The sequence below is a fragment of the Aricia agestis genome, chromosome 6 (genome assembly GCF_905147365.1).
Source record: "Aricia agestis chromosome 6, ilAriAges1.1, whole genome shotgun sequence".
NCBI lineage: Eukaryota > Metazoa > Arthropoda > Insecta > Lepidoptera > Lycaenidae > Aricia > Aricia agestis.
Window position 1 is genome coordinate 20,067,874 of NC_056411.1, and position 15,139 is coordinate 20,083,012.

Here is a 15,139-nt window from a genome sequence, read left to right on the forward strand (position 1 = left end):
AGCATCACCGACGCTAGACGATCGTGCTTCAAAAGAGAAATTCTTACTTAAATATTCTCTACAAAATATTTTGTGAACGTCCACATAACGCCTACCACTGATCTAGGAACTAATCCAGACGTAGGTGGCAAAAAGCTTATATTTTTCCGCCTACTGCAGGGATTTTATTAGATTTATGATAAGACTGACCTTTTTCCCAGCGAATTAGAATATACTAATGGAATTATAAGTTTTTAAGGGTTTACGTTCCTTGAGTTTATACATAATATTATACATATAATTATAATTTTAGGTTTAGCAGTAACTCGTAAAAATGTGTGTAGCAATTTACTATAAGAACAGCTGTTGATTCAATCTGATGGCTCGAGTATTTTAGTCGCGACTTTTGTCGCGAGACTATTCGCAACTTTCACGACTTGACCCTTATGTTCAGTAAACGAGGTGGCGGCGCGACGCGGCGGCGACATGCGTGAAGCTTGCAGAATACCAATATTGATGAGCAGGACGTGGTAAGCAATAATAGCTCTTGTCACAAAGGAGACAAGAGATATTATGCTCTGAATCTTTGAACCCCATCTAGCATAACCGTGTCATATGGAAACAAACATAAGTTGACAGAGGTCATGATGAGAAATGGGTCTTTTAATATAGTCCTCCTGTGGTGTATAGTGTGGTGACTTTCAAGTCCAGATGCCTTTAGCATAATATTTAGTTAGGTCTGTTAGCAGATATCAGCTCTCATCATAACGAACCAGAATAACGCGTTTAAAGACAAATTAAACCTCCGTCTGTTTTCACAGAAAATAGAGCCATAAAAACTGCTACGTCAAAACTATACACATTTCAATTCTTCTAACACTTTACTAATTAGGTATGTAATGACAATACCTAAATGTTGATATACCAAGCACCCAACCAAACGGACATTCGCAAACCGGCTCGGAGGTTAATATCACGGGCGGGTCACCGTCCTGGCGCGGACGGCGGAGGCTGCTGCGGCCCGCACTCGGCAGTGGACTGTGAGCTGCGCAGGCGCATCGCACGCGTGTAAGGTAGGCTTTTTTATTACGTATAGTAGGACGTTTTTTTGGCATTGACATTGCGTGTATTCACTTATTATTATTTATCATGTTTATTAAAATGATATAATTAATTAATATTACTTTGCTACTGTCTTAATGCAGTGTTCTATCGTGTATTACACTATAAAGAAATTAAGTTTTGTTTAGATTATCTTATTATTAATTTACTGTTAATTATTTAAAGACTCGATTTAGAATGATCTAATAACAAACTACCGCAAACATTAGATAAAACTTGTAAATATTGTTAAGTACTTAATGTTTTTAAGTAGATTTTAAATTAATTTAAAGTTTCGAGAATTTTTGCAGTAAAAAGATGCTGTCTTACCATTTACGTTATTTTCAATATAATTTCTATACTTACAATTATATCGCAATGATACAAAAAATAAAAATAGCAAACTTTTCTTAGGTCTTCGCAGTTCTTTTATAGATGTATTGATAAGCTTCAATAATTATAAATTACGAACATAGTAATGTTATTTGTAACACAGAATTTTTGGAGATTTAAAAAAAAAAATCTCCTATAGTTACTACCAATTACCAATTTAATAAATCATAGAATAAACTACACAATGCTAAAGAAAATACTAAATTGTAGATTATACTAACAAACAAGTATACATTAAGTTTTACTACAAAGCTCCTCACATTATTCAAGTAGCTTTGAAAAGGAAAATATTATTAGCAACGAGATTTCCTTTGTGAGTTCCCTAACTACGTTTACTATAACATTGTTCAGTGTTCTTATATTTTTGTTTGTTATATTTATATTTATATTCTTATACCAACTTCGAGACTTTTTTTTTGCATAGCTTATTCCTATTCGGTGTTTAAGAAGAGTGTCCAATATACCAATTTAGACAAAAAATGTGTTTTTGGTTTGGTGATAAGATACAATTAACATTTAACAGCAATTTACTTAGAAAACCCATAAAATATACTTAGAAAAAACCCCAAAGTAAAATACTACTTACTACAATCCTGGCTTGTCTCATTTTTCTTGTGGTACCGTACCGCTAGTCTGAACGTAAACATATTACGACGTTTGTGACCTAGTAAGAAAGTGGCAAAATTAAAAACGCCATTGAAGGAGACTGGCCATTGTAAAATGACATGTAAATGATAAAAACAAAACAAGAATACCTACAAATAAGTTTTTTTTTATATATGGACGCTTCACATCACGTCTGTCTGGCCCCGTGGTAAGTACCTGAAGGACTTGTGTTACAGGTACCAGACAACGGAAATATATTTAATATTTTTATACTATGCATATATTTAAGATTTTTATTATATGATACACAATTTACACATATTTAATACACATCCATGACCCAGGAACTTTGAAAACTTTTTGTTCCGTCGGCGGGATTCGAACCCGCGACCCCGGCTTGAGCTACCAACGCGCTTACCACTGAGCCACAGAGGTCGTCGAAATTCTATAGGTCTCCTACAAAGTAGGTTTTAAGTAGCTTAGAGACCTAGATCGCCTTCTGTCTGAGATAATAAATGGACTAACACTACCATTTCCACAGTCGAACCCTGAAAGATACAAAACTGACGACGTTAAGGAAGTTCTAATAAGCTAGAGGGGTCATTGTCCTGTGTTTATGTTTTGTTTTTGCATGTGGCCTGAGAATTCGGAGATGAGTCTTAAGCTCTACATAATATTATTGGTATTAAGATTTGTTGTTATAATTTCTTTTATTGGTCTTAGCTGTGTACCAGCGGCGGCGGCGTTTTCTTGACTTTTCTCATAATTCATACTTATATTACCGCTATAGAATCGAGGATATTATGTATATCTGTCTGTTACCTCTTTTAATTGACATCTACTGTCAAACTCTTTGTTAATTCGAGTCTTGTAATATTACTTATAATATTCCTTATCATTATCAATAAATTAATAATAACATTTCATCAACTTACTAGAAAATAATTATTCACTTAATATCTCACTAACATCACTAATATAATAACAACCTTTCTCAGCCTTAACACAACTAGACACTCTGTACAGTTGCTGTATCCAGTGTGAGATGTAACACAACACTTTACTAATACACTGTAATTGAAAACCGATGTTATCCACATACGAGGGTGTTATGACCTATGATCATTGATCATCCTACCCTTCTGCTGTCATCATCCTCGGGTGTTTTTTCATGTGGAAGTCGCAGTGGTTTGCTAATTTTTTCCCTCTATTCGTCTGTTCTTTCCGTTTAAAAAAATAGGGTATAAATATAAAAATAGGGCCTATAGGTATACAGGTTTTTAGGCTTAGCACCGTTATCCTTAAGAGGGAACGCGGGTGCAGTAGAATTTAATCGAAGAAACTATTGCCATCACGCTTCACCCTGCGCCGGCACGTGTATTGTGATAGAGACAGATACAGTAAATCGAGGTAACGTAGTCCTCTGATTCCTCCTTCAAAATAGAGCCTATGTAATTTTTTTTTCATATCTTCAGGAAGAGTGAGTCTATGCCTCTATTTTTTTATTTTATCTTTCAAATTTGTTTTATGGTCGGTGGATTGGTGGGGTACGCCGTACGATGAAGTCATTTTTTGCGAATTTTGAAGGGTCATATTTTTTATTTATTAGTAAATTTAGAAAAAAATTAACGTAGAGGCATAGCTTTAACAGATCCCAATATTGTATAAAAAATCATTTGTCTCGACGCATTGTCCAAGGAGTAAACTGGGGGATACGTTTGTTACCATCAATTAATGATCCCGTCAAAATGAACAACTTTTTCGTGCTCATTTGATGGTTTTAAGGATAACGGTGTTAACCCTAACACACAGTATTGTCTGTGTGCCTCATGTGCCTGATGTTGTCTCTACGCTTAAGATAGCGCACTGATTTTGATGAATGCGGATAGTTTCTTTTTCTAAGTTATTGAAGAAAAAAAATGTATTATCAAAAAATCATGGCTAGAAAGAAAGTTTAAAGCAGTTATTTAAAAATATCGATTACAATATTTACCCTTTATATAAACGTATTACATTAAAATTATTGTTATGGGTACTAATAATAATTTTAAGCCATATGCTTTAGTCCCTCTAAAAATTTTAATATTTTTGAGCAAAATGTTATTTTCCCAACTACTTACAAATGACCGCCATATCTCACCAGAAACATGTCCAAGAAGATGTCGCATGCGAATCCTGCATTCATTAACCTGTGTTGACCTCAACCAAAACACGATATACTCGTTCGGCGATATGTTTATTGATCCTAAAACGCCGATAGCGCTCCCCTGATTGGGTAAATCCGAAATGACTCATCTCCCAAGAAATTGAACTCATTAATTCGTTCGTTCCAAAAGGAATAAATTGTTGTTTTGTGGTGAAAATAAAAAAAGTTCTAGGGACTTAATATATTTTCCAATGTAAATGGCGGATTTTTTTGCGGCAGAAAAAAGCATTCTTCATTATAATTTAAAACTATCAGAATGGCGAAATTGTGTTGTTGTCAACCACTTTTTTACCCCACTGGTGTCATAGCCTAAATTTATTTACAGAAAAAACCTAGAATATCACAATTTTGAAAACATTACTAACACCTGCTAATATCGATGCTATTACAAAATAGGTACCTCCTTTAAATTAAAAGGCCTATCTGTTTAAATTTATAAAATAGATACGGTCCTTTAAATTTTAATTTCTATCTGTTTATCCAGTACTAGAAGCGAATATATCTTGTTAATTGACATAAATGGGTTCCTGTAATCTATGTCTGTGATTGTAGGGCCTTTCTCCGACCTATATCGTGGTAACGGCGCAGGCGCACGCGGGGTTATCTAGCCTTCACTAGTATCTAGTGCTTCTAGATTAAGTACTAGTGCTTTCTCCAGATTTGTTAATGTAGTAGATAAGATATACAGAACCATGTTGTTTATGTTCTTCGGTCGAGGCGTAGAAGACTCTGATGTACCTACAACCTAGATAAGTATTTACTTATGTTTTACTGATTACTTATTATAGATTAATTGATTGCTTTTCATGTACCTCACTGTGCCAAATGTTCTAATTTACGTCTACTCGAGTAACTTTTCTCAAGTTTTAGTTTACCTCCAGCTGCATAGAATTTCGGTTATTATGTAATTTATGTATATAGACGATACAGTCATACGATATTTTTGTAGTCGTCCGATATTATCATGACCCGGATAAAACATCATGTATTATCAACGTCTAATGTGAATCTTTTAGTATGGATTATAATAATAGTATCAATATAAGCAAAACGTAACAGAACTCAGCGCAGCATAGGTCAGTTACAACAAATATCAAACTAAAACAACAGCACCACGGAAATAATAACAAGTATGTCTTACAATATTATTCAGATACATAGGCAATTCTTCTCAATGTCAGACGAATATTTAATTATTAAATATTCGTCTGACATTGAGAATCCATATTAATATTATAAATGCGAAAGTGTGTTTGTCTCTTTGTCTGTCCGTTATCTCTTAACGCCCAAACCGCTTAACCGATTTTGAGTCCCCGGAATCATAATATAATGATACTTTCTCCCGGAAAAGGTACGCCCTCGATAACGAATTCTCCCATATATTGCGGGACTCATCTAGTGTAATCATGTAGTTAAAATTTAATACACTAGATTTCCGGGGACTCAAAGTATCTCCATACCAAACAGCAAAATCGGTTAAGCGGTTTGGGCGTTAAGAGATAACGGACGGACAGACAGACAAACACACTTTCGCATTTATAATATTAGTATGGATATGAAGGTATGGATGTCCCAAGTCCCAACAGGGCGACTTTACATGAATACTATAATATTGCTCTTCTGAAAAATTCCTACGAAAAGCTCATTTCTGTTAAGCAATTTCAGTTGAATATTTGATGTTGAATAAATAGAAATGTTTTTCAATTTATACAAATAGCAATTCTAAGTTCTCTCTTTGTAAGAAATATTTTTAAATAAAAGATTTGGTGTAACACTTTTTGACCCTATGAGAAGTCGGTAATGAAGCTGGGGGTATAATCTTAGTGATATTCATTCATATTAATATCATTAATAATGCGAAAAAATGTACGGTTCCCACGCTTTCAGTCATCATCAGTCATCTAGTTTTAAATACATAAATTATGCTCTGTTTGGATTAATTATTTATGCGAAAAAAAAAAACAAATAATTTATTTGGTAGCATTTTAGGCTGCCATAGTAATAACTGCAGAGTGCAGACTACTGAGCTTCAAAAGGCCTTGTAACTCTTGTATGTTGTATCGCTGTACTAGAGCTCCTTCTTCATTGTGATGATCTATTGTCGTTATGTTTTGGCAAATAGTTGACGAGTGTCGCTTTCACCGCGCGCTCTGAATGTATGATGAGGCGAATTTCATAAAAACATCGGCGGAATGGCCAAATATCTGTCACACATCAGCATCATTAGCTATGTCCACGCTATGCGCTTTCGTCTTCAATTTTCGTCATCTTCTTTCATTCAACTTTCGTTTTGGCGCATTCAATAATTGAATGCGTCAACGAACGCAACGCCAACATTGTCATTTTTGTATTTTGGATACGGTCAGAGGGCATGCGTCGCGGACATGCCTCACGTTCGCTGTTGACTGCGCTATAACGCATGCCCTTGACGAACAGATAAAGGCACAGTGTGGACGAAGCTAGTAGCGTCCTTTGCTGTAGTGATGAGCAAAGTAAGTACCAAAACTCGAACAGTCTTGGTTTTGATCTCTCTTGTACCATTATAACCGTGGAATTATATACGCGGAAATTGATTCCTAGTTAGTTGACTGACCTACGTCATGTGGTCGGCTGGCAATGTTAGCTGTGATCGGTCGGGATGGGTTTGACGTAACGCGACCAAATTACTTAGGTCCGCCATCTGCCTAGGAATCAACTTCTCTGATAGTACAATCTTGTTCCTGCTTTATTGGCATGATCAAGACTGCAGCTTGCAAGACCAGGCCCAAGACCATTTTGCTCATTACTACTTGGTTGTAAGATTTCTGGTTTCGGAGGTTTTTTGGCTGCAGTTTATCTATTCACTAGCGCTTTTGATTTTTGATCAAATCAAATTTGATCAATCGGATTCTGAGGTGACAGGAGTTTATCTATATTATAAACTCCTGTCACCTTATAATCTGATCGCACTAATGCGAGACGAGTGACGACTTGCGGGCAAAAGTGTACCAAACAGCAAGCTGCAAGAATCACTTTTGTCCCGCAGTGTGTCCCCCCCACTCCCCTGTCCAATTCTTTTTGATTTATCGTTGTTTGATTTAATATTAATTTTATTTAAAATATACTGGGTGTAACAAAAATAAGTATTTTAATACTATAGGGTGCGTAATGTTTATGTATCCCTTAAAAAGATTTCATTGTGAAAGTAGCAACCCTGAAAAAGAAAATTATTTTTTTCCATACAAAAGTAAAAAAGAGTTACTCTTTCAGCCTGCTACTTTCACAGTGAACACAATACAGGGGACGCATATGCACCCTTAAGTATTATCACTTAGTTTTGCAATTCTGTTAAGCGGGGAATTGACTACCGGGCCGCCCGCTACGGGCTGCCCGTCACGGGCAGGTCTGTCGCATGTCTGCTCGTCAACTCCTAGGTACGGTCAGAGACATGCCCGCCGGCCTGTGCCCGCAGCCTGCCCGCGAGATCGCATTTTTCCCGCGCGGGCACGGGCAAGTCTGTACATGAATGGTCGCAACGGGCGGCCCGTCGTCATTTGCGCCTTGGAGAGCGACTAGAGTGCACTTAAAATATTATTTTAAAACATATTATTGTAAACAATACAAACACTAAACTTAAGAAAAACCATCAAAAACACAATTTTGACATTCGTTTATTTCCATTTACCGGTCGCATCCTTGTTTGTGGAAAGTTGAAAGCAAGGATTACATGAACACCGATCTACGTACAGCGAACTTATTGAAAAATCCAAAGAAATCAATGCCGATGCTGATCTATCATCTATTAAAAAGAATGTCGAGTCCATGACACATGACACGACCGAGCTGCAGCTCTCTATCTATTCGACTGACTTGCCTGTTCTGTGTGTGTTCAATAGGGGCAAGCGGCAGACTTGTGCCAGACCGGACGGCCCGCGGGCAGCCCGGTAGTCAATTCCCCGCTTTACACCTTTTATATATTCATTTTAATGTTATAACATGAATATACAAGGTGTATACTGTATAATATCGTATTTCTGTATTAGCGAATACGTGATATTTAAATTATTAGGATTAATCTGCTACCTCCATTGGCAATTTAGGCCAAAACAAATTTAAACAGAGCATAGTACAAGGCCTCCTTACGTTGAAGCAATCTATCATGGCAGTAAGTTAGTAGGAAAGTTTTTTGGCCATTCGCCTAGCTGAAGTAGGTCATCCCACCTTAGCCTATATCGATTCCTGACCTTATTTATTTTGCTGGATTTAGCTAAACTATTTGTGACTAGATGATGCTCTCGACTTTACCGTTTAAATCCATACTTTACTATTACTATTTAATTTTTTTTAATTTATTTATTTAAAATGTCTTTCTGTCCGTCTGTAACGCCCAAACTGCTAAACTCACTCTGAAATATGGTATGGAGATACTTTGAGTCCCAGGAAAGGACATATTTAAATGATACTTTTGGAGTTTTACAGATCGGAGCTGTGGGAATTATCTGAATATCTGGTTCAATAAAAAACTTTTTCAATTTTTTTTCTCCAAATTCAAATTATCAATTATCTTCAAATTATCTAGTTCAATATAAAACTATAATAAGCTAGATCTTTCTTTATTTCCCCACAGTCGGCTAACTCGACGAGGGAATGTCACAATATTGACATTGTATGAGTTAACGACTCATAAACTTAATATACGACCAGATTTTATGTGTATGACTGGAATTACTATCGCCTAACGGTTAACCTCTAATATATTGCTAGTATATTTTTAGTTATTCTAGCATAATGTTATTATGACATTATATACATACACATCATACAATATAATGATTAAAATATTGATACTGGATATAACGTCATTGGAAATAAAAAATGAAATCTTGAAAGGGTTGTCTGGTGTTTTTGTTTTTTTTTTCTGTATCATACTTAAATAACAAATCCTACAGCATTTACATATTTTACGCATGTATTTACCTTAGGCTGCTCTACTCCTCCTCCTTATATTGTGCTGACGCCTATAATTATTATATTCGAAAGAAAAAATCTTACCTTCTGTAGGCTACGGGAGGAGTTTAGACATTGAAACGAATGGATGTACGAGAAACTCACTGTATTCACAGAAATACACAAATAAGACCTCCTTATAATGTTAGTTGAAAGAAATGCGCTTTTAACAATTTAACCCATCAATCCCCAAGTGGCAACCGGCTGCCGCATAACAATTGAAAATCTATTGTGTCTGCAATACCCTCGATGGAGGTGCTACGGTTCTGTATCGAGCATTTTAGAATCACCTTACATTATAAATGCGAATCAAAATAACTTTTGCGCTGAACAATTTCGCACAAAACGCACATGAAAGTTTCACGAAGACCGGCGATTGCTGAACGAACATGAATAAAATATGAGCAGGAACGAAACGGATCGGGAAATGCTGAGCAAGGAAAATTAAATTAGCCCGGCAAACATCGGAAAATGATTTTATAATATTTGGGAAAATTAGATTATTCGGAATAGAATAAAAGATAATATACCAATAAACGTTTTCTATTTTGAAATTACGAGTACCTAGATAATAGAGTTACTTGATTACTCAGTACTCACTACAAACCTAACTTCACCTCTACGCTATAGGTCTAAAATCTAAATTAACTTTAGTGGGCTGAAAATCCGTCACAACTCACAAGATTATTTTGTCTTTACTTGGAATTTTTTTAACGAATCTGCCTATACTACACAGAACATGAGAGGAGTCGCATGTGCATTACCGACCATTTAAGAAAAATATCAAGTGTCAGCCAAAATTTATAATAAAGATAATATTATGTTTTTCTTTTCCAGCACAATGTATCGTTTCGTGTTGGTGACACTAGGAGTGCTGATCTCACACCATGCCCTGGTAAGACATACATATAGCTTTTTTAGGGTTCTGTACCCAAAGGGTAAAAACGGGACGGGACGGGTTCGTCTGTCCGTCTCCAGGCTCTATCTCAAGAATCGCTATAGCTAGACTTTTGAATTTTTCACAGATTGTGTGTATCTGTTGCCGCTATAACAACAAATACTGAAAACAAAATAAAATAAATATTTAAGTCCCATACAACAAACGTGATTTTTTCGGCCTTTTTCGCTCTATATCAATAATGGCAAGAGGTAGGCCCTCAAATTTTTTCACATATTCTTTTGTTATATTTGTCCTTTAAAATTTTATAATAATATTAAAATATAATAAATATTTAAGGGGGGCTCTTTTGGACTATTTTTGCTCTGTACCTGTACGGAACACTTTGTGCGCGATTCCGACTCGCACTTGGCCGATTTTATTTTTAAATAAAGTTAACGTGTTTTGTTAAAGATAATTTAGCTGTGCCTCAATGTCTTGGACATTAAAGTCTTCGTTGTAATGTTATTTCTTTCTTTATAAAATGACTTCAAAAATATCCTTCTACCCAACAAATACAAAGCCGCGGGCGGCTACCGGCGTGTCAGAAGTCGGTAATTATTCGCGAATGAATATTCATTCGCTTTCACGCTGCTGTCGAACGTTGTTTAGGTTACTCACCCCCCTGCATCCCTCCCCCACCAATTCAGGTATCATGATGACATTGTTCTAAAATCTAATAGACAGTGACCGTATCAAAATATTTAAAAAAATCGGCCAAGGGTTCTGTACCGTTATAGAGCGAAAGTAGGCAAAAATTGTGTTTTTTCTATGGGAGCCCTTAACTATTTATTTTAATAATATTATTAATTATCAAAGTACAAATATAATTAAGGATGCTGTGAAAATTTCAAGTGCCTAGCAGTTGTCATTATAAATTAGTACTGTAAACAAGTTAGTACTGTAAACAAATTAGTACTGTAAACAAGTGTAGCTTTCGGGCGGTCTGGTATACAGATGATGATGAGATATAATGCCCCGTCCTCACGCTGAATGTTTACCAAGCATATGGAAACCGACACCGACGCCGAATAGTAGTTTACGTGGTAGAGTCATGCTTCGGCACGAATGGGCCGGCTCGACCGGAGAAATACCACGGGCTCACAGAAAACCGGCGTGTAATAGCGCTTGCGCTGTGTTTCGCCGAGTGAGTGAGTTTACCGGAGGCCCAATCCCCTACCCTATTCCCTTCCCTACCCTTCCCTATTCCCTTCTTTACCCTCCCCTATTCCCTCTTAAAAGGCCGGCAACGCACCTGCAGCTCTTCTGATGTTGCGAGTGTCCATGGATGACGGAGTTGCTTTCCATCAGGTGACCCGTTTGCTCGTTTGCCCCCTTATTTCATAAAAAAAAGAACACAAACAGGAACAGGCAAACACAATATACAAACACCTATCCACATGTAGGTGTTTGCTGTTTGCCAATTAGGATATGGACGGGTCTCTATATTATTTATATGATGCTAATGATGGTACTTACTTTAATCTATGTCTGGTTCCAGGTGTGCGGTAAGCAGCAGGTGAAGCTGTCGGACTCGTACCTGCCGGTGGCGATGCAGGTCATCGCACACCTCACCGACCAGATGTCCTTCGAGGCCAAGGATGAGATCCCCCCGCCTAAACCCACCAAGGCGACCACGCAGCGCCCGCCGTAAGTACCACTACGTACCAAATACACTAAGTTTTTTTTTTTTTATTAAATAAGGGGGCAAACGAGCAAACGGGTCACCTGATGGTAAGCAACTACCGTCGCCCATGGACACTCGCAACATCAGAAGAGCTGCAGGTGCGTTGCGTAGGTGAAGTAACGCCTCCGTGGTCCAGTGGTTCAGAGCGTGGCTCTTGACTCGGAGGTCTTGGGTTCGATTTCCGCGTTGGAAACATGTTATTTCCAAGTTTGGTTAGGACAACATAGACTGATCACATGATTGTCTGGCAGGTAAGATGCGTCGGATGGGCATGTAAAAAGTCGGTCCTGCGCCTGATCTCTCGCCAGTCGTGTCGGTCTTCCGTCCCACTGGGTTATGAGAGTAAATAGAGAGTGCTCTTGTGTACTGCACATACACTTGGGCATTATAAAATTACTCCTGCGTAACTGGCCTGGTTTCAATGAAACCGACCACCGTCACCGAAACTGGTGTGGGAGTTAATATTATTAAATACCAAATAGTACCTCTAAGCCTGGAGCGAGCACCGAGAAGTACAACTTAGAAGTACATAGTTTAGTTTAATAATATTATGCTGGATAGAGTGGGTACACAATATTTATTGTATTTCGAGATTTTTCAGACACTCGTAAATTAACCTCAACATTTTTTTGCGACAGCAGCAACTGTTCTAGTGGAAAAAAAAACCCTTACGTATCCCATACGGGAATAATGGATACTCGTACTTAGACTGTTTTAAAGTGTACTTTCGAAGTATATTCCATAAAAGTTAACAAAGTTGTTATAATAGCAAAGTTGCATATTATTATGCAAATAGTCAAATAGTGCGCTTGTTGGTTGTTGCCTGACTATAAATTTAAGGCGTTACCATGTTGCTTCAGTGTTTAGTATAAGCAACATCATCAATTTACTATTATTTTCATGAAAGTAATTACTAATTAGGTATGACTTAAGTCGTCATTCGTCTACAACTTTTTTAAGGCATAACCTACCCATGTTACATACATGCTCTTCAATTAGCTGATACCTACGTATTTGGATTAGTATAAACCTTAAACTTGAACCATTATCTCCCTGTTCCAGTGACCAGACCACCCAGTACCACCGACCCGGACTGTTCGCACCACCATCACCTCCCCGTCACCGCTGGTACACCGCCAAGAACCCCCACTACGTCCTCCTGCCGATGCAGCACAGTTTCTTCCAGTACTCCTTCCTGGAACCCAAAGAGAAGAAACAGGAGGAGCCTCTGCTGGCCGCCCAGACGGAGCAAGTGAACCCCATAGTGGACCCCACTCCCAACGTGCCGCCTCTCCTTCCCCCCCTCGACGACATGAAGATCACGAGCCGCTCCGAGAGTGCTGAAGAGCTAAATGAGGAGAACCTGCAGTACCTGTCCCCGAACGTGCGGGAGATGATCCGCATGGCCAACGACCCTGATGATGACAGGATCGTGGACACGTTTGGCAGTCTGCGCGGGCGCGGGAACCCCCCGGAGCCGAAGCCCAAGGGCAAGCTCTCGTCCACCAACCTGCGGCTGCTGCTACTGTACGACCTCCTCAGCAGGGACGCCAAGAAGCAGAAATTGAACAGCTTTGTGGTAAGTTTTTTTACGTCCTACGTCCTACAGTACGTCGACATACCCTTCTATAGGTTCATATTGTGTTGGTCCGTAATGGGCCAACGTAGAGAAGCCACATCAGAGCTGATGTTTCTGCTGTGAAATTCTTTGCGACATCGTATCGACTCGTTTACTTGAATATCCCTTAAACAACAACACACATGAAATCTGAAAGTGCCCATTTACGTTGCTATTGACCAATACGGAACGCAATAATTTGATCAAATAGTATCCCAATAGCCGTAAAGCAGGACGGGACTGCTTTACGGCTATTGGGATGTCTCTAGGACGAAGCCATAAAACTGGTAACGACAGTACATCCCTCGCCACATAAAAGTTCTCGGCCCGTAAAGTACGGTTAAGGATGGGAATATGTTAGATAAGTCTTGTGTAAAATATATTATTGTTGGAGGACGAAATATGGAGATGAAGAAAGAATAAAGACTATTCGATTCAGACTGCATTTGGTACGTGTGAGCCTATTTTTAGTACTGAATGATAGAGTAGTTGGCAGTTGGTACTTAAAGAGAAAACACTACTATCCAGTTACTACTATATACTTTTGACAGTGATAAATGTTGCCCTCAACTTCATTTAGGTAGCAATTTGTTTGTATTGGGATAAATATATTTTGTCAACATAAAAAGTATAACTATTTTCTAACACTCTATTTCTAGGAGTCAAAGTATCTCCATATCCAAGAAAATCAGTTGAGCGTAAAGAAGATTCTACCGCAGTAGTTTACTGCGGTAGAATCGAGAAAATTGATAGATTGACAACGGAAATATATAAATTGCGATCACGCTAAACCGGATGCATAGCAAATAATACCACTATTTCTAGAGCACATTAGCGTTAAATCCTTGGCTCGTGTCGTCCCTCGTTCAATCGGTTCCGTAATGAATGTGTGTATCGATGGCGGGCGGCGGGCGTGATCCACGTTACAATGTGATACATTAGCTGAGATGGAGGTGGAATATCGATACTGTGTGTCGACGTAGATTGCTTTGGGCACTTTGTAGTAGAAAAGAAGATATTCTGCGCACCTTGCGAAAACAGAAGTGTGTAAGGATTTTCCACCGGACCTGCGTTTCGAGGAATGTGTTTTTGAGAAAGGAGTCGCTTTATTTGCCTAGCTGGGCATAGCAATTCTATGGGATGACGTGATTCTCAACTATGATAGGAAAAACTTATTGCGTAAAGCAAAGTAGTGTTTTATTGGAAAAATTATCTATGTAGTGTGGATAACACGTTATTCTGAAGTTTGGCGAAAAATCGACACCATACGCCCTCTTTAGGGCTCCCACACAAAATTGCGAATTCGCATCGCATCGCAATGCCATTTTTGACTGCGGATTCACTGTTTTGTGTAGGAGCCCTTATATATCTTTCTCACTTATTGCTCTCTTCTAGGGTTTCTCCGACGAGGTGATGAAGAATCTCGTGGAGTCCTCTAGCGGAGGTGCGCGGGCGCAGCTCTCTATGGCGCTGTCAAACATGGTGTCTCGCCACGACTGCACGCACGATTATGCCAACAACCGCGCCAAGGAGATGGTGGCTGAACTGGCGAGGGACGAGTCGCTCCTGTCCACTGAGATTCGGTACCTCCAGCCGCTCATATATAAGTACTGAATAGTTAATACA

The 15,139-nt window shown here is 38.3% G+C and overlaps 1 protein-coding gene across 1 annotated transcript; it reads left to right on the forward strand.

The window, feature by feature from the left end:
* Positions 1-944: 944 nt before the first annotated feature.
* LOC121727645 lies at positions 945-15,139 on the forward strand. The gene is made up of 5 exons (XM_042115592.1): positions 945-1,052; positions 10,109-10,166; positions 11,710-11,858; positions 12,958-13,474; positions 14,909-15,139. The coding sequence occupies exons 2-5, from the start codon at positions 10,113-10,115 to the stop codon at positions 15,125-15,127; spliced, it is 939 nt and encodes a 312-aa protein (XP_041971526.1). The 5' UTR covers positions 945-1,052; positions 10,109-10,112; the 3' UTR covers positions 15,128-15,139.

Excerpts from the sequence above, each read along its gene's own strand:
- LOC121727645 (XM_042115592.1), top strand. The coding sequence starts at position 10,113 with ATGTATCGTTTCGTGTTGGTGACACTAGGAGTGCTGATCTCACACCAT. Across the intron at positions 10,167-11,709 it reads TGATCTCACACCATGCCCTG|GTGTGCGGTAAGCAGCAGGT; the intron begins GTAAGACATACA and ends GTCTGGTTCCAG. Across the intron at positions 11,859-12,957 it reads GCGACCACGCAGCGCCCGCC|TGACCAGACCACCCAGTACC; the intron begins GTAAGTACCACT and ends TCCCTGTTCCAG.